The 23,331-nt window shown below is 47.8% G+C and overlaps 3 protein-coding genes and 4 long non-coding RNA genes across 13 annotated transcripts in view; 3 read left to right on the top strand and 4 right to left on the bottom strand.

Moving 5' to 3' along the window:
* Ten-m (teneurin transmembrane protein Ten-m) overlaps nucleotides 1-23,331 on the top strand; it is a 347,516-nt gene that overhangs the window by 170,290 nt on the left and 153,895 nt on the right. The window lies entirely within an intron of this gene.
* The window catches only part of LOC108084792 (putative phosphatidate phosphatase), a 62,579-nt gene that overhangs the window by 16,053 nt on the left and 23,195 nt on the right, over nucleotides 1-23,331 (bottom strand). The gene's annotated exons all lie outside the window — the stretch shown is intronic.
* On the top strand, nucleotides 166-1,537 carry LOC138928319 (uncharacterized). Its single transcript, XR_011444830.1, has 2 exons — nucleotides 166-298; nucleotides 358-1,537. It is a non-coding gene; the product is annotated as an uncharacterized lncRNA (long non-coding RNA).
* Nucleotides 2,906-4,549, bottom strand: LOC108084790 (cilia- and flagella-associated protein 45). Its single transcript, XM_017181134.1, has one exon. The coding sequence runs from the start codon at nucleotides 4,547-4,549 to the stop codon at nucleotides 2,906-2,908; it is 1,644 nt and encodes a 547-aa protein (XP_017036623.1).
* Nucleotides 5,820-6,788, top strand: LOC138928540 (uncharacterized). The gene is made up of 3 exons (XR_011444962.1): nucleotides 5,820-5,956; nucleotides 6,019-6,573; nucleotides 6,656-6,788. It is a non-coding gene; the product is annotated as an uncharacterized lncRNA (long non-coding RNA).
* Nucleotides 6,739-8,656, bottom strand: LOC138928539 (uncharacterized). Of its 2 annotated transcripts, none has more exons than XR_011444961.1 (2): nucleotides 8,494-8,656; nucleotides 6,739-8,436 (listed from the first exon to the last, which is right to left on the bottom strand). It is a non-coding gene; the product is annotated as an uncharacterized lncRNA (long non-coding RNA). The 2 variants fall into 2 exon arrangements; XR_011444960.1 differs by having other exon boundaries at nucleotides 6,739-8,419.
* LOC138928534 (uncharacterized) lies at nucleotides 18,373-19,245 on the bottom strand. The gene is made up of 3 exons (XR_011444951.1): nucleotides 19,100-19,245; nucleotides 18,537-18,793; nucleotides 18,373-18,480 (listed from the first exon to the last, which is right to left on the bottom strand). It is a non-coding gene; the product is annotated as an uncharacterized lncRNA (long non-coding RNA).

The raw sequence follows: 23,331 nt of genomic DNA, 5'->3' as shown, positions 1-23,331 counted from the left end.
AAGTAAAAAGACTTGGGGCCGACTAATTGTACAGGTCTCAAGCGTGTCCCGTATCTAATCGGAGCAATGTATTTCCTAATCGCAGAAATTGTTCCCTCGCGCGGTCACGCCCAAGATTCGCATGGTTCGTCGGGTGTCGGCTTCTTGGTCTTCATCTCCCTGGGAATTACTACTTGGCGCCTATTTAGGCAGGTGAGTTGGCAGGGCGTGCTGCCCCTTATCGGCGGGATTAGAACGTAAAAAGGGTTCCTCGGATGGCAGAGAGACAGTTGGCAGGCCATCAATCATGCCTCCATCTGTAGCTACAGCCTTATTGATCGACCTTGTTCAATTAAACCGAATTTCGTCTATTTATAGTGCAGCATTTTTGCGCTCAATCTGCCGCTCAATGCGCGGCTTCCTGCCAGTGACCTCCACAAATCCATTTTGCGGCGACACCTCCCCGACGCGCGGCGGTCCAATCAAGCGGCTTCCTCATTTATATTGATTTTCAATTTCGATTCTGCCGCCCACACAGCGCATTGGTATGCGAATAGGGGCACGATTGATGTCTTAAATTCGAGGCGCAATTGAGGCCCATTACCCAGTCACCTAGATATGCGAGGGATTCTTGGCGGATACAGATACCGAAGGCACTCTGCGCATCTGCCCTGCCTGGCCCCTCTTTGAACCACATAACATACCTTCCAGCACAACAAAGGGAACCCGAGAAGGCGGAGTGCCTCTGCGGCAGATAAACCCTACCGCAACTACAAAAGAAAGCCATTGAAGTAAACGCAAAACTAAAGCCGCGCAATTTATTTTTAAGCACACATATCGGAGGTAGCGCACAAGGAAGCCAGAACGAGGCAAGAAATCACTTTGCTAATACAAAACAATTGTGTGCAATCTTGCAGATACATCTTGAGGGGGGTACGGAGTGGAATAGGGCGGCACGGGGCACAGAAAGGCGGGGGAATGCAGTGCATGCTGAGGCAGCTGCGTCTTACTTTCCTCCAATTACAATATCGATATTTTTGCCGTCTTACCTTTTCTCCAGCACGATATTTATAAATGCCAAAGATGCCGCAGCAGACACAGTGGGCCCACTGGTGTTGCAGAGCAGTCAGAAATGCTGGATCGTTCCGGCTCTGCGCTTAGGTTGGTTCGCTCCACTGTGCGCGCAGACTCCCTAGCACATCGGAGCATAGTTTGTCTCCGCTCCGCTATTGACATTTCCTCAAAAACTTTTCTCATCAATTCACGTCGCAGTGTGTGTGCCGGTACTTGTAAATACGACAACGTTTATTGTCATTGGAATTATTACAGCCATATGCGAGTGGCAGGCAATCCCAGGCGCACACGGAGCGAAAAACGTTGCTAAGATAATATTTCGTGAATTAATTTATTAAGCAAAATGTGATTAATAGAGATTAAAAATTAATATTTCAGTAAATTTGTTCAAGTTTGTAAACATTCATGGCATTACTATATATGATTTCTGCACAACTATGTATATATTGCTCAATAAAAATATAATAGGGGATTACATACAAAATGGTTTCCTTTTTATTTGCGTAATAAACACGTATATATTTAATGATTTAAAAAAACCTCTAACAACTTTAATCGAAACACCTTTAAAATTAAATTGTATTCAAATAAATTGGTCATCTATATTATGATCCTAATATTTAAATTGGAATGCCTAAAGTAACGTCTTATTTACTTTTCAAAAATACCAGAAATCTGTTTTAGCTAGATTTTTGTTCTGTGCATGCTAGGCCATCCCCAACCCGAGTCCGTCCATCTCCGAAACACGGGTCCCAGTAAAGGTAGACATCACAATGGTTGCCAGGGGAAAACCTGTTCCTTGCCTTGGCTTTTCTTTGCCCGCAACCTGGTGGGTGGCGGCAGGCGGTGGGAGGTAGGAGGTGTGGGGCTTGTCTTTCGTATTTTTTTGGCGTATGCGAAAATTTAACGAATCATGAAATACGATAATTGAACCATGCACAAGAGTTCGTCGTTGCCGTTGTCGTTGTCGGTGGCATCTTCAGCTTCATCTTCGTCAGCTCCATTGTTTGCCTGTGTGTGTGTGTGCAGCGCGCGTGTGTGCGGCATAATAAAATTTTATTGTAGCCAAAAGTTGGCTACCACCTTTTCCATGGCACTGAGGCCGTAGTTTTCCCGTTCCCCGTCTCCAGTCTTCCATCCCCCAAGTAATTGTTTGCGGTATGCGTTGCCTTTGGGCGGCTGCCACCCGCTGGCGAAACGGGATAAGCGGGGAAAGAACTAAAGGCGGGATAGGTGGCCTAAACGCCCACATAGTTGGAAATTAGCGTGACGCGTGGGCGGGCATTTCAGCCACACGCGCAACAATGTCGCATCGTCATCATGGAGGTTCTTTGATTTCGCTTGCCAGTTACTTTTAGTTGGCAATTTTATGGCATACTTTTAGGCTGCCGAGGGAATGGCGGTGGATCAGCTCCGAACCTTGAGGGACGACAACCGAAAGCCGTAAAAAATAAAGATAGTGGTCAATGAAGAAGTCTAGAAATCCATTCAAAGGATATTTATTGAATATTAACTTTAGTCTATGCTTATATCGGATACAGTGCACTCAAAAGTAAGGGGGGGAAGCTTAACATTGTAATAGTAAACCCAATGGCTAAGACACATCATTTTCTCGACAAATATTACTCGGTAGGCCGTAAATATATTTGAAACAAAGCATAAATCTAAAGAAAAAATCCAGCAAAGCACGAATTGGAACAGTTTGTTGGTCCCTATATTGATTATTTTTCCCAACTTACGTTGCTTAGTTAACTATCTTTTCAGCTTAGCAGACATACTTTCGGGGGCAAGATGGGACCCAATTACCATCATTCTCAGCAGCCTGGACCTATGCAACCACAAGGTGATTAGTCTAGCGAATTCGGTTGCGGGTGCCCTGTATGCTCTTCAGCTGCTTCTCCACCTCCCGCAGGTACTTCTCGGGCAGGCAGTTCTCCCGCATGGCAGCGATCTTGGCGCTGATCACCTGTTGGATGTTCGCATCGCGCTGCTTCTCCTGGTCGAGCCACTTCTGGACACGCCCGGCCTCCTGGTCGGCCAAGCGGCGGCGCTCCGCCTGCTTGTCGGTCATCTGCTGCCTCAAGTCCTTGCGGTACAGCTGTCGCTGGGCGTCGCGTTGCCGATCCAGCGCCTTCTGCTTGTCCTCCTCCTCTCGCATGCGGTCCATGACCTTGGCGAACTCCTCGCCGGCGTGGGCGATCTCCAGGGCCAGGCGGTGCTTCATCTCCTTGGCCTGCTGGGCACGCGACTCGAGAAGGTCCCGCTCTGTCTCCTGCCGCGCGATGACCGCCTCCTTTTCCCGCTGGCGGTACTCGCGCTCGACGCGGTCACGTTCCTTCAGATACTTGAGCTCCTCGTTAGTCTGGCGGGTCTCAATGGCCTCTGCGGCCACCGTAAAGATGCGTTGCTGACGGCGCTCAAATTCCTTCTTGGCCAGACGCTGCAGCTCCTTTAACTGGCGCTCCTTCTCCTGCTTCTCGCGCATGTAGGCCATCACCCGCAGGTCAGCCAGCCGCTCCTGCTCGCTCAGCATGGTCTTGAATACGTTGGACATGTCCCTGATGCGCTGCAGCTCCTCGCGGAAGCGCTGCTTGCGCATTTGTGCGAAGGAGCGCTGCTGCTCCTCCTGCTCGCGCAGCAGCTCAGTAGCCTGGCGAATGTCCTTGGCCTCGTCGGCCACCCGCTTAGCCTCCAGGTAGCGCAGGTTTTCCCGCTCGCTCAGCTGCTGTCGTATCTCCTGGGCGTACCGGTTCCGCTTCTCGACCTCTTGGCGCTCGCGCTCGTCCTCGGCGGACAGAGCTTTCTGCGCCCGCTCGTTTACCATGCGCGCCAGCCGTTCATCGTCCTCGCGCAGAGCCTTGGACAGGAGGTGCTTCTCCTGGATCTGCGCCTCCCGCACCGCCTTGCACTTGGCATCGAGAATCATGCGATTGATCTGCTTTACCTCCTCCTCCTGCTCCTGGCGAGCCAAGAAGGCGCGGCTCAAAACCGAGTCCTTCTCCTCCAGAATCTCCTTGAGCAAGCTGGTCTTGCCCTCCCCAACTTCCTCGCCGTTTCCTCTCGACTCGTCAATGGCCCTAAAGTGCCTCCGCGTCTCCTCCACCATCTGTAACTGCTTGCGGTGCTCTTCCTCTTGCCGCTCGATTTCCTGCAGCTTCTCGCTCACGGTCGCTATCTTGCCCTGCTCCTTCAGGCGCCGCAGCTCACCGGCGCGGAGCACCGCATGCTTGGTTCCCTGGTTGCGCTTTCGCTCCCGCTCGTTGCGTTTGAGCTGTTTCTGGTCGTAGGCCGCCGACTGGTCGCAGGCCGGTGTCCTGAAGGAGACGTAGCCCATCCCCATTGGGGTGGAAGTGGAGGTGAAGGGCCGGAAGCCTCCGGCCGGTGGGCGGTAGGCAGCAGTCTGTGCCCGAGCCCGAGCCCTTAGCTCCTGGCACTTCTGCTGCATTTGCGACTCGGCGCTGACGAACCGCACATTGGAGGCGGAGAAGCAGGGCATCCTTGGTACAGTGATCGGGGTAATGAGGTGTGCGACAATCGCGGGAACAGACAAGGAGAACTATCTTCTCGGAGTGGCTCGTAGCTGCGTGGAGCCATCGAGAAAGCGACACCACTCGGCGTTGCTGGGCGACTCTTCCAGTGTGTTTGCATAACAAGCACCGGTAGCCTTGGTGGCGCGTCGAGTTGCTAGGCCCAGCCCCAAACGAAGTGCGAAACTATTTAAAAAACACTTTGGGTAACTATGGCCCCAACTACGGATGGACGGAGTGGGTAGGGGAGGGGTTGCCAAAATAGAGATAGCGGGCTGAGCATCCGACAGCCTTGAATTGAAAAACGCTCTGCCGGAAGCGCTTCCTTATATTTGCTTGCTCCTGCTCTTATCTCTCCCGCACACTGGGCCACAAACATTTAAAGAGTCAGAGCCGGAGGGACCGAGTTCCTCCTGACCACCACAGAGGATCAAAAATGCAACCGAGCATAAATTTCGAGCTGGGCCGCAGTCCCCAATGATTTATGCCCCCTGCTCAAGGACAAAACGTCGCAAACACATCCCATTCTGCCGCCCCCACCCTCATCCTGGCCAGTAAGGCTCAGACCGGACCGGTCGGTCCAATGATGTGTGTGAATGTGTGAAAGAAGCCAGCAATTATGCGGCATAGAAAAGCAATAAGCCAACAAAATTCACACATTGTGAACGGAGTCCAGAACTGGACATTTGAGATATCAGGGGAAATCCCGCTCCGGTACCCAACCATTCAGCTGTCCGCTGCGGCAGCATCCCTCCACACTCAGAAAAAGCTTGTACATTTCAGCGAATCGAATCCCTTTAAAAATTGAAAAAACAGAATTTAAAATTATGTTGAATTTTACTTGATTTAGAGATCAACTTATCGTCAGGCATTGGGTTGAGTAGAAAGTAGATGAAGGTGGTGGCTTTCTTCCATCGTTCCTTGACAACTTTTTTCCATTTTATTATATTTATATTTATAAGGTTCATATTCTGGATAGCATATAGATCCGTTATCCCGGATTATATAAATATCCCCCCACATAACAGAATTCCAACTTGGAATAGTTTCAATTATGTCTAAATATTTATAAATTTTTTTTATGTAATTGAGTTGCCTTTGTCTGAAACTATATGTTTAACTTCTTACATTAAAACAAGTTGTTTCTTAAAATATACTCTTTATTTTTTTGGGTGCACCCATCCATCCATCTGGGACCAGGACGCCCACTGACCAGCGAGGCGTGCTGGAAAGTCTAAGCTGGCCAAAGTTTACGGCCACACATACAAATTAACTTGACCAAAGCAACAGACAGAGCCGGCGCCACGCCCACACGGGGCATGGAGGTATTCCGTATTCCGTATTCTGTATTCGGAGGAGGACTGGGGCTAGTTTCGGTGAGCATGGAAATCCGAAGCTGAAGCGGGCTCCAGTCATTTCTGCTGACTTTAATAAAAAGTTTTCCTTTTTCCCGTTGCTCACACACACACGCATACAAACTCTCTCCTATGTGAACTGCCTCGTTGCCTTCGCTTTTCAGCCCGCCTTCAGATGGCTCTTCTAGTTGGATGCATTGGGGCGTTAAAGTCAACTTAAGCTGGTTGGACTCAGATTCCGATTCGCCCACTGGGAGAATCCGCTGCCAGCAGCCAGTCCGCAAATGTAAATTGACATTTTCGAGTGCACGATTGAGCAAATGAACGTTTTTTTCCTCCTACGCTGACTCCGGCTACGGCCACCCAGCCGGATCCGGGGGTAATGGCAGTCAAGTTGTTGGATTAGCACCGTGAGCCTCCCAAGGAGACGGAGCCGGAGCCGGGAATAGTCATGCATGGGCTTGATTATATGCAGGGCATTATTAGCCGGTCCGGGAAACGCATGGAGAAGGGACAGCCGGAGGGCGTCATTAGCATTCCTAAGTCCAAGCTCGGGCTGTAATTTATGCGCTCAAGTTGTGTTCCGGTTAAGTTTAGTCCGCCCCTTCGCAGCACGCCTTCGTCGTTAATTAAACCCTGTAAGTCGGCCTGTGGCCTGGGATTAGTTAGAGCCACGCATAGATTAAGTCTTCCCAGGATTCAAACAAGTTTCTATCCCAGTCCGTAGCCGTGCAGGTGACTCTCCACATGAAGTCCCCAAAAGAGGACTTTTAAGCGCTGTTACGGGACAACACAGCACTTGGTTCTTTAATCACATCAAAGTGCAGGCAAGACAAATGCCATACTTGGGAAAATCTCGCAAAATCATCCGGCAAGACGGAGTCGAAGATGGCAACTGAAATTGACAGGACTCAGACCAGAGCACAAAACTTTCTCCGTCCCAATATGCATTTACGGGAGTCTAATGCCACGTTACGCATACGCCATGTTACGCATCAGCAGCAGGGCGACTGTCAGGAGGAGGACCCAAAGGGCCCATTACAAAGCTTGAGGCCTTCAAATGCCTTTTGGCATATGATTCATTTGAGGTCCGTTGGGGAAACTTTTGCAGCAGACACACTCACATCCTCTCGCCTAGTGTTGACTTATTTGCATAATTCACGGAGGAGCGAGTAAGCTACTAGACACCACTTTTGCCGGCTTCCTCCTTTATCTCGGGACTCCCAGCTCAGCTTAAAGCAATATTTGCCCTGACAGGCATTCGATTTCCGGTTGCATTTTCATAAACATGCTCGAGAGAGATTTTTTCAAACTTTGCATGAAATATTGATCGGCTGCTAGCTTTCAAGTTCAGCCCAGCCGTCGCTCCCCGCCCTTTGCCTGCCTGCTAGCAAAGCAATTTCATACAGTTTCCTGTCATCGTCTGAGGCCGGGCAGGACAAACAACCTCACATTTGTATCACATGGAGGAGTCGCACACATGCACGGCCCTCGTCCTGGATTTTATTTTCGTGCATTTGCTCTTTTTATTTATTTGAATACATATTTCGTAGCCGCCCAGTTAAACTTATGCTTTGGTCAATTTTTTACACCAAATCCCAGCACTTTGCATCTTTTCGCACATTTTCATTGCAAATTAATTCGGGCCTTGCCATATATTTTATGGACAACCTTTTTGCCGCTCCTCGGTTGATTTATGTGTGGCATATTTCTGGGCCAGAGCTCACGCTAACCCAAATGTCATGATTGATTGATCCAAACGACACACAGAACTCTGCTCTGGATGGGCTTATTTACTAGAGCAGTTGCCCGGCAATCAGATCCAATCAAAAGTTCCCCAATCGAGCCAATTACTCTGCCCCTCGAGGAGACAGACGACTAATTAAAATGCTCAAGTACCGCTCGGGAAAAATATGATTTGACTTGATTCGAGCTGTCCCTCTTTACTTACTGTCCATTAAGCACTCTGGCCCAGATCCACATGCCCTCTGGTTATGGAAATCTATCGAGACCCGCGTGGGAGGCTGGCGAGCTTCATTTCTTCTCCCATGAAGCAGCTCCTTCTCCAGCGGGATCGCGCCCAAAAATTCATTGGAATAAAACTGTATTAATTTCGCAAGGCGAACTCGTTCCTTCTGTTCTCTCCGGGGAAGATTCGCTCGCACGGACAGCGCAAAAATATAATTTATATTTAATCCAGCACACAAACATGTTATTAAGAAGACGGGGGGCTGGGGTCGCGGCTGGAATGGCCCAAAACCAAGGGCACACAGTGTGCCGCGTGTAAAAACGAAATTTATGAAGACTGCAACAAAGAATTACGGTGTCTCTGTCGGGACACGGAATCCCCAACTGCCAGATGGCATTCGTTGGATGTCCCTTTGGCTTATTTATGGCAGCGTTGATAAGATGTCAGGTTCGGTGCCTCACAGTGAGTCACTTGGTCCACATCCACCTCATCGATGTGCAATTTGTCATTAAAATCTGCGGCTCGTAATAGACTTGGCTATAAGTAATGGATAATTGCCCCGATTCGAATAGCCTGCCAGATGACTCACTGCGTTCGCAGAATTCGAATCAATTGAATCGATTTGAATTCATATTCATACGCGACCACATGCGTACGTGCGGTGCTCCGACGGGGTCCGCACTCCGGAGATATCTCGCCTGTGGATGCCATGTCAAGTTGACGTTGGCGCCGCTCGTGGCCCAAGTTCCAAGTCCCAGTCCGAAGTCGATGACGACGCCGGCATTGCGAATGCGATTACGTGATGTTTTAATCAATTTTTCTTCGCCGCATTTGCAAATTTACGAAGAAAACAAACGGATGGGGTAGGGGGCGGAACGCTTCCATGTAAACAAACCGAGGCTGGCAAGTGCAAAAATGATGGCAGAAGCGCCGGCGAAAATGTTTATGCAAATTCACAAATGCCTTAATTGATTAACGAGCGGAGAAGTGTGCCGGGCAGCATTCTGCCTTCTCCCGTTTCCCTTTCTCCCTTTATTTTCACTGTTGTCATTTCATATTCGACGGAATATTAAAAAAAAATCGCCCAAAAGCATATATTATTGGCAGACGAAGCAGGCAACGAAGGGGTTTATTCAGAAATTTTAATTAAGGAATTGCGTTACTTAAAATAAAGTAAAGTACATACATCATACAAAAGACTTTGATTTCGAAACATAATAAATTAGCTAAAATTAGTAAAATTTTATAACAAACACGGATGTTATTAGACAACAGTTTCTGTGTATGTTTAAGTTCTGCAACATCTACATTGGAATTGGTAACGGTTATTCCCTATAAATTAGCTAAAAATATTAGTTTATCGGTAACGGGGATTCGTGTCTCTGTAAATAGTCGCTTTCTGAAGTCTTAAGGGGCCAACGAATTCCCTTGCGCCGCAGCTGTCGCCTGCCTGAAGCACGGCTGTGGTCACTGCATCTCACTGTGCGGCCCGACATCTCCGGCCATTAAAACCGAGACTCAAACTTGACCGCCAGAGCCGACAACGTCAAGCGCCTCGCAGACAACACACACACATTCCCGCAAAGGAGGCGGAGGGAAGTGGAGACGCTTAAGGCCCCGAGTGGAAAAACCAATAAACAAAAACCAAGCCGTGGGGAGGGTAAAGGAAACGCACTCGGAGGACTTGGGTCGCTGCAAAATAAATTACATACAAAATAACTGGAATACATGTAAATAAAAGTGAGCAGCCAGGGCCCACCGCAGGCAGCCGGCTCAGAGTCCTTGGGGTACCACTCTACTTGGGTGCTCCGCCGTGTCTGCCCGCCGTCAGCGTCTCATCATCTGGCAGGCGAGCAAAAAGTCAGCTCGGGAGCAGTCGGCAGACAGCCATTGTCCTGCGAAAGTGTGTGCATGTGACGACCAAAGGACTTTCATGCTTGCCACATGGCTGCTGTCCGGGGTAGCGACATTTTGACGGGCTCTGGGAGCTTGGAACAGGGTGTAGGGAGCAAGGAGCACGAGCAACGGGGCAGGGAGCATGGCACGAGGCCTGAGGCCAGAAGTATCACTTGTCAGATTAATTTACGTGTTTGTCCTGCCGTCGCAGCGGAAGGAGCCACCCAGAGTCCCACTTCCTTTGCCCTGCGTGTGTCCAGACAAAGAAATCAGCTGCTGCGGCTGTTGCTGCTGCCGCCTCTGCGGTGTTGCACATGCAAAAAGCCGGAGCCGAGGCATGTCGCCGTCGCATTTACTTGGAGTGGCCACCACACAGGCCGAGCTCCCGTCCCAGCCGCTCCTATCCAAGCTGCTCATGCAAATGCTGTGTCCTTTAATATGCTCAAAATTTAAATGGACAGCGCTTTCCCTTCCTTCATTTAAGGTGGCCATGCAAATGTGCTTTAATATTCCCAGGGATGTTTCTGGCTGCCCAGCCACGCCTACCCGACGTCGCCTGTTCAGGGTGTTGGCTCCTCTACTTCCTCGTCCTGCCGTATACTTTGGCATTTTTCAATTGACAGACCAAATTGGAGTTCTGTGCGAAGGGGTGAAAGGATCTTTGGTCCTTAGGTTGCCATTAAAGATATTTTCAAAGGGTTTGCAAGCATTCTAAATATTAAGTAGCTTATTTTTTATTTCAAAACTTATTTAAAATCTATAATATGGGCAATCATTCAGAATTTAAATCATGGGAGTATTAGTGCATCTTTAGATTTATTATTTTTCAGGGAAGACATTACATTTAGCGTATATTTGTATTAATTTTTAAATGTTTCAAAGTCTAAATGACAAGCATAGCTGGATCAACTCGTCTGTTGATGTTGTTAGGTGGAAAAGTATTCTTTGTACAGTTTCTTTGCCCTTTAAACTCCTGACTAAGAAATAAGATACCCTTTGCAAGAGCGTACAGATAAATATAAAATAGAGTAATTAAATATTAAATAATCTTTCTTCTAGTGATTGTCAGTGAAAAGTTCTTTCAAAGTATTTTATTGATGTTTCAAATATACAGTGGGAACATTGCTTACTTAGTCAGTGCTCCGTACTTTCAATGCTAAATTAATTTACTCCTTTATCAGCTTGCATATATTTTTATTCAATTAGTCGACTTTCAGTCCACTGTCTTGGTACCTCCCGACCTCCGTCAATTGATTTCAAGTTTTAATTTATGCAAATTGTTGCTTTTGTTGTCCTTGTTGCTGTTATTTTTACATGTGTGCTTGTCTCCGCCCCATGCTCCTGCCAGACTCCCGCCTCTCTTTGCTCCCTTGTTTGTGTGTTAATGTTTGCCTTAGACGAATTTAAATTCTCTGTCTCATCCAGGCCCCAGGACCTCACCGTTCACCACAGCCCCTCCCCCTAGAGGGGGCACACGCAATCAATTGCAGCCCCTTTTCTCCGTTCGCTTCGTTGCCATCGATAAGGATAATGGAAAATTTATTAGTTTAATTGAATTTCTAAGGCGGAAGTTTTACGTTTACGTAATGATATCGTCCTCGTCCTTTCGCATCCTTTCACATGCCAGGACACAGACGCCGCTCCCTGCTCCTGATGGTGGCAGCAGTGGTTTGTAAACATAGTCTCCACCCACTATCGCTCTCCCTCGTTGAGCGTGTGTGCTCTGCACTCGCTTTTAGTTTGTGGTTTGGCCTGGTCCGATAATTTATTAATGAATGCTTTCGCCTGCCTCTTTTTTGGCCCCTGCCTAGCAGCCGATGACGCTTAGATTGCCACAAGTGGAGGAAATAGTCCCCTGAATTTGGTTTTAGTAGCAAATCGGGGGTTATCGAACGTTTCCGACCACGCAAATATTTGAGAACGGCGTGAACATTCAAATCAATCAGGCAAATACCAAAAATATATAATAGTTATGGCTTTAGCTTCACAAACTCGTAAAAAAAAACTAGAACTTAAATTGCTTGGAATTGGTATACGATTGTATCATAGAGAATATTTAATAGAAGCAGAAACAACTCACTATTCGATAGTAGTTTCTGGAATATCTTCAGAACCTATAAGATACCAAATGCATCTCTTAAATGGGTTTAGTATCTTATAAAGTTTAGCTTGTATCCCAATACGTCAGACCGCGGGCTTGATTATTCATTCACCAAAATATATACGTTCCGCCTTTTGAACCCGTGTCGTCCTCGCCCCATTTCGCTTGAATCCTAATTTCCGGTTCCCTCAAAGCCAGGCATAGGCCAGCTCCTCTTTATCGAATTTTAAAGGCACCACTGTTATAAGACGAAACGAGAACGGCAGCAGAAACAAATGACTGTGTCTGAGGGGTTGCATATGGAGATGGAAAGGGGGCTCTGGTCGCACCAATGGAAGGGGATTGCACACATATAGGTGGGCGGGGGGCACTGATGGACGGATAGCAGCCAAAACAAAACACTTGGCAGAAACGGCTAGCAAAGCCACCAGAACAGAGCTGACAGAGTGACCTGCAGCACTGTTTGGGACTGGGACTGGGACTGGGACTGGGAAAAGGGGCCACGGCAAAGGGCAACTGCATGGCAAACGGGAGCTGGCCAAGTGGCAACCCCTTCGCTACCCTCAAGTGGTCAAAAGTGGCGCCGGAGCGCAAATGGCAAAAGCCAAAATGATGAAAGTGCTGGGCTCCCCTCCTGCCATCGCAACATCGTTCCAGCGCCCTCGATGTTGTCGTCGTCGATGTGGAGCGCACATCAAAGGTGCAACCTGGGCTGCAGGGCTTTGGATTGGCACTCGAAGGGCTTGGGTCACCGCGTGGTGGATGGTGGAAGGTTAAAGGTGATGGGTGGCGCGTGGAGTGCAGCTCCTGGTGTGCCACTTTGCATAAATGGCGGGGGACGAACTGCAGAGCAGAAATGAAAATAATAAACTAGAAATACGCATGTGGAGGGGGACTGTGCGCGATCGATGGACGTGGCTCCCTCCGTGACCTTTGTGTGCCTTTTAATGTGGTTTGCCTGGCAGACACCCCTGCAATTTGCAATTAATCAGCAAACAGGCAAACACAGCCCGGCTGCATTAACTCCGGCCAAGACGCAGGCAGACAGATACTGTTGCACTTGCATACTTTCCGCGCGGCGCATTGATAGAAACCCAATGGCGCGGGCCCATAAATTAACTCAAGCTAATGTCCGAAGGGGTTAATATTGTAAAGTATTTTAATAGCCACCCTATCATGCGGACAGTGTGAGAGCTTTAATTTATTTCACATTCGCCAGCTCCCGATTTTACTTCTACGGCAAACTGCATTAGAGTCAGCCCAATGAATAATGAAAGTGTGGCAGGAAGAGACTGGATGTATGCTGCTTTAAGCGAGACTTGGCAGGGACCCTTCGGAGTCGTAAAATGAATTTTAAGCGAAATACGAATTGCGGCAAACTCCGTTCGAAGGGAATATAATTCAAAAAAATAATAAATGACAATTTTATGGGGTGGGCCCTCCTCTGCCAGCAGGCTTCGTCTGGGCCGCCCCTGTAGGTGTTGTCTACTTATAAGAGGATGCCACCCCAAATCCACTGCCAGAGCCGGCTCCAGCCTCGTCTGAGGAGCCGGCCCGAGCTCATGTGTGGAATCTTGTTGCCAAAAGGCAAGCCGAGAAAATAAGTCATTAAAATGCGGATTACCAAAAGCGTAGAAGTGGATTTTGCATGTTATTTGCGCGGTGCGGTGCAGACTTTAGACTCTGTTAGGTTGGTATTCGGTGGGTCCCGTCACTGGAGCTCACCCAGCTGACTGACAGAGGCCCCGGCAGGCACAAGAACAACGAACGGATCCGCTAAGCCCTCTGTCTCTGGCCTCGCATCTGCCTCTCGCTCTGACAGCTAGGCGGGAGGAGATTGGGACTCGGATTGGAAAGGAGCTAGAGTGGAAGCGGGAGTTTTAGACAGAGGAGAAGGTGGAGGTTGAGTAGGGCTAAAGCAAATGGACGCCGTACAAAGTAGTCTCTCCAGCAGAGAGACAAGCGAAACATTTATTAATGATCCTTCTTAAGATTTTGCATGGCAAGCCGACATAATTCACCGCGCCCATAAAGTGAGTAAACTCGGAACAGATATAGATATATGCCGGCGTGAGGTAGGAAAGTGATCTGTAGAACGGAAGATATTGATTATTACAGGCCCTCACATGTGTTTTACCTGGTTCGCTCCCTATCTAACCATATAAGCACTTCATAATTCTCCATTTAAGCCTCACAAACAGCCGACGTCGAACCCTCGTTACCCAGAGTGGACCGAGTCATAGCTCAGCTCGCCAGCAATCCGAAGAACGCCTTTAAATGCCAATTAATTTTGGAGCGCGGCAAACTGTCACGCTCCTCCTGTCCCAGCGGATTCTCGCGAGAAATTCCGAGAATACTCGAGACACACTTTCCAGCCCCTCGCTGAGATTGTTTTTATGTGGATTATTTTTGCATATATGTGTCTCATATATGTATGGCTTCGTATTTCTTTGATTTTAATTTTTAATATCAAAACCGTAAAATACAGCGGTTTGTTAGGGGTTTTGTTTACGATCTTTTAAGCCTGGTTTATGACGCCGACTCGATCGATTCATCCGCAAAATTTTTATTTTTATTTGCCACAGAATTAGCAATTAATTTCCTGACAAGGCCCAGACCTGGATCTGAGGCCGCGAATGCGGGCCCATGTTGACTCTTGTCTTGATGACTCAGCCCCAGATCATGAGTGGGAATGTGAATGGGAACCAAAGCGCTCAGCCTCTGTCAGGTGCATTCCACCGAGGGCAAGATGGGTCAAGCATCCCAACGGAAACTCAGCATCAAATGCCATCTTCGATCCCTCGCTTGCACTTCATAAATTTAAGAAAATCTTGTAGGTTAATCTGGATATGACAGCTAATTTTTATGGCGTCCACAGTGCCACAGTGCCACAGTGTGACTTTTTCAGCCGGAGACTCTTCCCCCAGCTTTCAGCACCGGGCCTAATCCCCATTTAACATGCATGCGCAAATGTGTCGCGCCCTAAAGACGCCATAAATTTTCATTTTCAATAAAAATAACGAGGAAATGTATAATTTTTCTTCTTGCCAGTGCAAGTGCGTAGAACAAAGCCTGCCGGATCCGTCCGGGGGAGGGGGTGCTTGGATGGTCGGGGAGTCGTGAAATGCGTTCAATAAATTTTGCAGTCAAATCCGCAACAGCGTCCAGGAGGCCGAGGGAGAATCTGGAGCCCTGAGTTCGCAACCGGCGACAGTTATTCGCGCAGTATTTTTTGCCAGCGCTTTGCGATTTTAATGCGAAAACATTTCCACATAAGCGATTTTTCACGTAAATCAAAAGCCGGCTCGATGATGGGGCTGGAATTGGGGCTGGAGATGGGGCTGCTCATGGGTCCCGCCGGCGGCATGTGTCGCATGTGGGCACTCCTCAGTCCACCCCGCAGGCAACCCAAAGATTAATTCATTCGCTCTTTGCTCGAGTGCAAATTACAAAATTACTTCATTTCCTTTAGGCATTTCTCAATTTCTGCTGAACTTCAGCAGTCGCCAGTCGCCAGGCTTCCCCGCCGCCTGCCCGGATAGACGCTTTTGTTTTCACGTGAATTTAAATTTATAAATATTTAAGTATTATGATAGACGAGATGGGACAGCTGCTCGTCTCGTCTGCAGGCTGCTGGGCAAACAGAATCGAGAACCAGACCTAGACCCAGACCCAGACAGAACCACAGGCATAGCTATAGGTGTAGTACAGCCGTAGCTATAGTCGACTATAGTCGTGGCCAGACACAGCCGAGCCTCGGCTCGGCCTCGGCATGATAAAAATGAATCTTTGATGTCATTTGGGTTTTTGTATGGAAATTTGTTTTAATGAAAAAAGGGCACAGCAACTACGGCGGTCTGTGTGCTGCTTTTGTTAATGAAATTTGTTTGGGCCACGACGGAGGGGGGATTGGAGTACACTGCAGAGTTCCCTTTATTTGCCAAAAATATTAAATGCTTTAATAAAACATGACGCTGCCGTAGGGAGGAAAGTTGTTTGCGGTCTGGCACAGACACCCCTTGGCTGCCAAGCGCGTTAAGATCTGAAAAGTTTGGCCAAAAGTTGACTCTAAATGATTGTTCAATTAAATATCCAACACCCTGGCGATTGCTCCACTTGAATCTAATCCAATGAACTTCAAAATAGTGCCCGGAGAATGGAGACTCCTATAATAGGCACATCAATCAGTTGGGAGTACCCATAAAACACCGGAGCCCAAGTGAAAATAAAACATATATTCTGTGGGAGGAGTCGTAGATGGATCAGTCCCTCGTTCCTTTCCTTTTGAAGTGCCAGCCACAAGCCACATGGCAGTGCATATGTGGTGAGAACGTCTGTGCATCTACAAGATACTAGATATAAAGAGCGAAGAGCCCGCTCTGATCTGCTCCACTGACGGAATAGTCCCGCGCTTAATTGTTAAGACAAATCATACGCTAATGGCCATAAAGCGAAGTGAGCGCAGCACCGCACATCCATGCGATGCGCGAACGCGAAACGTGTGCGCCGTAAAAAGCAATTCAAGAGCCTCCTCCCCGCCCCACACTCCATGCTCCACAGTCCTCCCCAGTCTTCAGTCGTCGGTGCAGCAGCCCACTCCGGTCTCTGGAGCACACATTAAAAATTAAATAAACAATTTGCTGCAGTTTCATTGGAAAATGTGTGATTAAATGCGGTTCGTTTTGAGAAGTTTGCCCCTGCTTTTATGGCCTTCTGCCCCTCAAAAACTTGTACTTTGTCTTAGTACTTTTCCTGCTTGTTTTCCCAGATGAAAATTGTGTATTTGGGATGCTTTTCAGATCGGTTTTGGGCCATCAATTTTATTGCAAGCGGATGTGTTATGGGTTCCCAGTACCGCCTGACTGGTTCGGCCTGTGTCCGGAAAAAGGGCGGGGAGGCTGAGAAGGCCGAGGCATCCACCCACTTAGCACCTCCACTTATCTTTGGCATGACTTTCCCAAGCAATTTCCCCCACACTGGCTTTAAATTAATGCCCAACCACAATTTAAGCAAATCATCCTGTCAATGGCCACTATTAATTGGCTGAGCGAGTAAGCGCAGAGAAATCGTGGCCGCAGGATACGATTTTCCAATGGCATCTCCCCAATCTAGGAATACAGCGAAATCAAAGTTAATGCAAGTGCCAATCGACAGGCCACACTCCCTCCTCCAGCCTGTCAATCAGCCTGAGCTTGAGCTCTAGTGCAGCCCGTTTTTAGGTTTCTCTTTTCTCTCTGAAGTCGTAACTCTCGGAAATTTGTTTCCGCATTTGGTCCTGAAAGTGGCAGAGAGTCCCCTGGTGCGTTACCAATTTTAAAGTTGGCATTCCTGGCCCAGGCCGCCCTTTGCTGCAATTACCAAACCACACAACAGTCGTTCAATGGCAGAATAAAAACGACTTAAAAATAGACAAGGGAACAAGACAGAACGCTCAACGGAGGACGGATGGGAAGGAAGAGCGAGCAGCGATGGGAAATTGTCGAATGCTGCTGCAGCTACCTCATCCTCATCCCCAACCCCGCTTCCAACGCCTCCTGGCTGTTGGCTGGCTGGCTGGCTTCAATTTCGAGACAATCGCAAATTGACAATCAAAGTCTTCAAAGACAGTGAAAACTGCTGCGGCGAACAACAGCCGAAAAGCATCTGAAAAGAGCCAGCCCGGCATCTTTCCATTCGACGTGCACATGTGTCTGCGTGTGCCTGTCTGCGTCGCAAGAGCATTTGATTTAAATTGAGTTTGCGAAATTTCGTTGATTTGATTGAAGCAACTAAACTTGCACCAAGCGGAACCAACTACGAAACAAGCCGGCATTGCGGGACTGGGAAAGGTCTTGGGGGATCGGATCGTATACATAGGTGCCGGGTGGTCCCTGTTAAGGGATCCTTTTAAGTGCATTCCCCACCTAAGCAAAAACGTCTTTATCCTTTAAACAATCAATAAGGCCTTCACGAAGAATAGAAATGTTGACGATCTATGTTTGCAGTCATATGAAAATAAGGTATAGGTACTATACGAAAATAATCTCCTGGGACCTACTGCTCAGAATACGAAGTAGTATTACATAAGTAATACCTGGCCCATCACTCCAAAACAAAATTAAGGACGTTTTACTCCCTCTTGCTCCTTCAAAAGAGACTGCAAAGGTAAATTTAGAAAACTTTGCCTTTAAGGACCTCTTCAGTTTTCATTCGTTAATGTACATGCTAATCTACTGCTTCTCTAGATAGCCAGAAGGGGAGTTCTTGAAGACCAATTTGAGCTGCTCTTGGGTTGTCCGTACAGCGATTTTGTCACCTCGATGAGCGGGCCGCGTCATATCATCGCTATTATCGTTTTATTGTCATCCAGATTCGAGTCAAAGGAGCTGAGCCGGAGCTCGTGGGCAATCTGGCACCCACATGCTGCGCCACTCCACCGAAGTAAACGACGCGGCGAGTGGCTCATTAAGTCGTAAAAACGCTTTAATCGCCGCCGTCTCCGTCTCCATCTCTATCTGCAGCCCTCTTCGGGCAAGGCTCACTTGCGAATCCATAAAGAGTTAATAAAAAACACAAAATCACGGCGTTCTCCGACAACGGCTGTAAAAATAAAGAAATTTATATTCGTAACTTCTACTTCCACCTCCAATTCCGACCCGTCTCCTCTCTCTCTCTCTCTCTCTGAGCGCGTCGCTGCTCTGGTTTTATATTTAAAGCCTTCAGAGACACTTCATTGCCCATTGAATGGGGAAAACACATCCGCCAGTTGTCCGTTGTCTGGTGTAATATGAAATGTCTCATTATCATTTGTCGGTTTGTTTATTTTCGGATGTCGTTCTTCGGAGGGGACCCCCGACTGGCCGGATTCTGCAGGATGGGTCGAGGCCACACACAACAGCGCATTCGGTCGAAACTGTGTAGAACATATACGCTGCCATTTAATAGCTGTTAACATAAACTTGAACTTGTCGACAAGCCAAGAAAAACCTCTACATCAGAAACCGATTTAAAGCGAGGAGGAGAGGGTCCAACCAACAAAACCTTTCAGATTCAGTTTCCATTTCAATCCGCCTTTATAAATTATTGCGACACGATTTCATTTCGACTGGCACGCCCCGAAGGGCCATCTTAAGGCTGCGGATTCGTTCGATTCGGTCCCTGGAATGCTGCGACTTTCAAGCTCTTTGCATGCCCATGTCTCAAGGTGCGTTGCGCTTACCTTTGCTGTGCGGAACTGTCCTTTGCCGGATTTGTTATCCAGCTGGTAGTTGGTATTGTCTGGACTTGTTGTCTAGACTCTTGGCATCCATGCCAAAAATGTAATTTTTATTGTTTTCTGTGCGTTTCTGGGATTCAATGAAAGTTTTTGACTTGCGGACTTTCGAAGTCTAACTCGGGGAATGGTCAGATCAGAATATTGTGTGAGGAGAACGTGTCTAGCTGAGATTTATCCAAGAGAGTTCATTACGAGTTTGGCCAAGAGCCCCGGCCATGCATCACCTTCTCGGACGATGCTCCGAAGCGCGCCCATCTAATCGCTACCTAGGCAGACACACATGTTCCAATGGGGCACCCAGGCAATCAACTGGCGACCCCAGAACACATTCCCATCTCTGCCCACACTCTGCGACCGGTTCGAGGCCACGACTCTGGGACCGGGCAAGTGGAGACAGGCAGCGAAGAAGCTTCGGTACCTGGGAGCCTCAGAGCTGGCCGCAGAATAAAGATCTCATCAAGTGCAACATGCATCGTGCGTTTGCAAACGTCCCGCAGCCTCTCCTTCGCGGGTTATTTGTGTTGTCCTTTCGGACTTATCTGCGGCCTTTAATTTATTAATATTCCACTCGGTTCCCCGTCCACCATGCGTCCCTCCCTCCCATCTCGGCGCACTCTGGCTGGATACATTTTTCAATTTGCGATCTTTGAACCGCAGACAATGAATTCTTTATAGCTTAACCTTACCTGCCACTTGGGGCGAGTAGCAGCCTCTTTCCCCTAGCCCTTCTGAGACTCTTTGGCGAAGGTGAATGGGCATTGCAGAGGTGCCGCCAGAATGTGGAGGATCCATCTTATACGTCTACGATTTCCTGTTCATAATAACGGTTCCCTCGTCACAGCTGATCGGGACATCTTCCTAGACACAGTGTGCCACTGACGACCCATTTTGAGAGATTTTTATTGAAATTGAATCTGATAGCCAGCAGAGTAAGCATTGCCAAACACGAACTGGCAATGAACTTCTACCCGCAAAATGATAATGAACTTTTTCGAAGCTCATTCAGCGACTCTTCAAGCCAGTATGAAGCTCTAATGTTGCACGAGAGACTGCCAAAAAAGTAAGCGCGAAAAGAGGCACAAATCTTCCCATAGCATTGAGAAGCGATGGTCAAAGCGATCACGATGCTGAGCGGAGCTCTGAATTTATTGATCATGATTACTGGAACGCCGCACAAGTCGTGGAGAGCACAAAGAAGATGCCCCTGCTCCCTGTACCGATTCAGCCCGGGGGCCACTCCGTCGCATCAGAACAACCTGTCTGCCCCTGCTCTCATGCTGCGACCTGGCAGTAATGTGAGAATACATATATCCTGTCCTATACTATTAATTGTCTCTCTATATCTACAGAAGAAATTGAAGTCAGTCTCTTTATAAATTCAATAAAAATTAAAATTGTAAGAGACATTAATAAACTTCAGCTTTACTGTATAAGGCGCTTCAGAATTTTAGATAGTAAAGAAAATAATAAGGCAAATAACGGCCAATTATATTTCAACAAATTTCTGGAAGGAATGAAGCTTTCGAAAAAGCGTTACGCATCTTAAGGCTTATAACGTCTTCGACCAATAGGTGCCACTTAGTCTGCTCTCTGATCTTTAAGGCGAACGATGTCTCTGCTTCGCCTCTGATTTTGCCCTGTGTCAGTTGAATGAAAATCGGAAATTCATAAATAATTGCGGCCTTTTATTGATAAGTCAATGTGAAGTGCAGCCTTAGCAGGAGCCAGCAGACGGTTGCCTGACTCCCAGGTCACAGCGTCAAGGCGTCTGGGCTCGAGATGGGGTTAACAGTATTTCTTTTAGGTAAATGCGAGTTGAAAATAGCAGGAATTACTGGGGAGTCTGGGGAAGTTCCCGTAGATTTGCGGAAGTGCCGAATGGACGAGTGGGAGCTCTCTTTCGGCTGACTCACTCACCATCACTAGCCACATCAAAGCGAGTCGTCAACTGCTTTACGACTTTTCCTCGAACAATCCCAGCCATCGGCAACTAAGCGGCGACAGTCCAAATATTTACGTTCGAAAATATCTCCAACAGCAGACCATTTAATGGATTATTAGACGACTGGCCGGACAAAAGCCGCTTTTGTTGCGTTTAGCCCCATTTGAATCGAAACTGTTTTTTAATTCCGGTGCATAAAGCGGCAGGGGGGATCTGTGTTTATGAGTAATCTCTTCAGACAGTCGTCCGACAGACCGACAGATCAATAATGAACTCTTTACATCATCTGCGCTGTTTATTCAGTAATAAACATCCAAACCTTGGCACTTGGAGCGTCAATCGGGGATTTGCCGGGGTGACAAAGCCCAGTCCGGGGCTTGACACTTTTCCGACCGTATGCTAATCTGGCTAGCGGTCTGGGGAAAATCAATCAATGCCCATGGAGGCATCAAAAGCAGCTCTATAGAGGCGAGAAGTTGTGTAATCTGATAGGGCTTAGCGGCTGGAAGAGAGCTGGGTTCGATTGCGTAATCGGGAAATAATGGAGTCGGAAACGAAAGTGACGGACGCCGAGGTGGTGGGAAGTTAGCCAAGTTATGCCGAGCCGGCTGTCTTTCCTCTTCTACTGGGGCATCCTTGGCATAATCTCATCATCATCGTCAGCAGCACCACCTGAGTGTGTGGCCGTCCCATGTCGTCATCATAATGCTTGCTTGCTCTCCTGCTCCTGCTAATGAACGCCGCAGACAGATTTACGTCTCGCCCTGCTCCGTCGTCCAGCTGCAGCTCCAAGTCCATCCGACTCCCACTACAGCCGGCCGTTTGGCAATTGGATTGCGGTCCAGGCTGCCAACTCAACTTTACGGTCTCAACTTTGCGACTGCGACAACTGCGCAATGCGAAATGCGAAAAATCCCCTACAACCGACACCTCTAGCCTGAGACAGACAAGGTCTTTTATGCAGGACGGAGGGGGGCCACGTCCAAAAAACAAAAGTCAGCGTATAATGAGATTAAAACTTGAACTTTCGGCAAGCCCAGAAAAGTTTCGACAGGCAGGAGCCAAGAGCGAGTATCCCAACCGAATCCGAAGCAGCAGGTAAATCATTTTACGCACCCGCAATCGAAAATGAACTCGGTAACTTTTGCAATATGGCTCTGCCGCCTGAGTTACGGATCCCGACAGGACACCCATCCGCCCTTAGCCGTCATTGCATTCATTTCTCATTATTGACATTTGGTAAAAAATGCAAGCAAAGTTTCTATTAACATGTTTTCTTATAACTTTTTTGTTGACGCGAAACACATAAATACCCTAACCGGCTTGGAGGATATGCATCTTCAATGTGCGAAATCAGTTATCACGTTGATAATATTGTATAAAATCATATAAGATCCATCAGTCCAACTGTAAGTAAGACAAAATTAGTAGTGAAAAATCTTAGACAATAGGTTTTAAGTAACCTTCTAATGAAAGAGTAACTGTAATTCGCCAACGCTGGGAAACTGTTTCTTGTTTTGAATACTTTTTGGCATTATGCCATTAACAGTTTGAATTGTGTGTTTTGGCTTTTCGGCTGCAAAGTTGCAGCAGACGCCATAAATATAAGCCAGCACACACTCCGCCACTCCCACGTCTCGTCCAGTCATCGTCCTGAACGGAACTGGACGCCACTCGCTGAATTGGCTCCGGACTCCGCTCCAGATTGAGTTCGTGATCTACGAGGCGTAGAGTGGCGCGAACTGGGGACGTGAAGGGACGCCTAACCAAGCGTGGCCAATAAAACGTCGCCTTTGCATTTGTTTTGATTGTTTATTACTGCGGTAAAGGGACCTTGCTCGTGGAAACTGGACAGGGGCAGACGGTAGCAGGAATCAAAAACAAATCGAGAAACAATGACGCGTAGGGACACAACGTCGGGCAGTATCTGAGTTGAATCAACACGCCACGATGGTCAGCAACCTGGAACTGGATACAGAGCATCCCGACGCGCCCTGCGTCAAATAAACCAAGACTTTAACTCACTATCTTGCTGGTTTTGGACAGATTGGGCATCGTCTGGTTGTTATTGACACTTAGGTGATCAAATATAAGATCATAGCAACAGAATTCTGACCCCAACGCCTTTGAAGCCTTATAAATTCTGACTTATTGACTGTGTCCTGTTTAATTTATTGTAGGAACATAGTAGGAAGAAGATGTAATGTAGCATAAGTGTAAGCAATCAATTACG

Source organism: Drosophila kikkawai, chromosome 3L (assembly GCF_030179895.1).
Source record: "Drosophila kikkawai strain 14028-0561.14 chromosome 3L, DkikHiC1v2, whole genome shotgun sequence".
NCBI lineage: Eukaryota > Metazoa > Arthropoda > Insecta > Diptera > Drosophilidae > Drosophila > Drosophila kikkawai.
Note: the sequence above shows the minus strand (reverse complement) of the source record. Positions and strands in the feature narration are given on the sequence as shown.

Coding starts and splice junctions, on each gene's coding strand:
- LOC108084790 (XM_017181134.1), bottom strand. CDS start 4,549: ATGCCCTGCTTCTCCGCCTCCAATGTGCGGTTCGTCAGCGCCGAGTCG.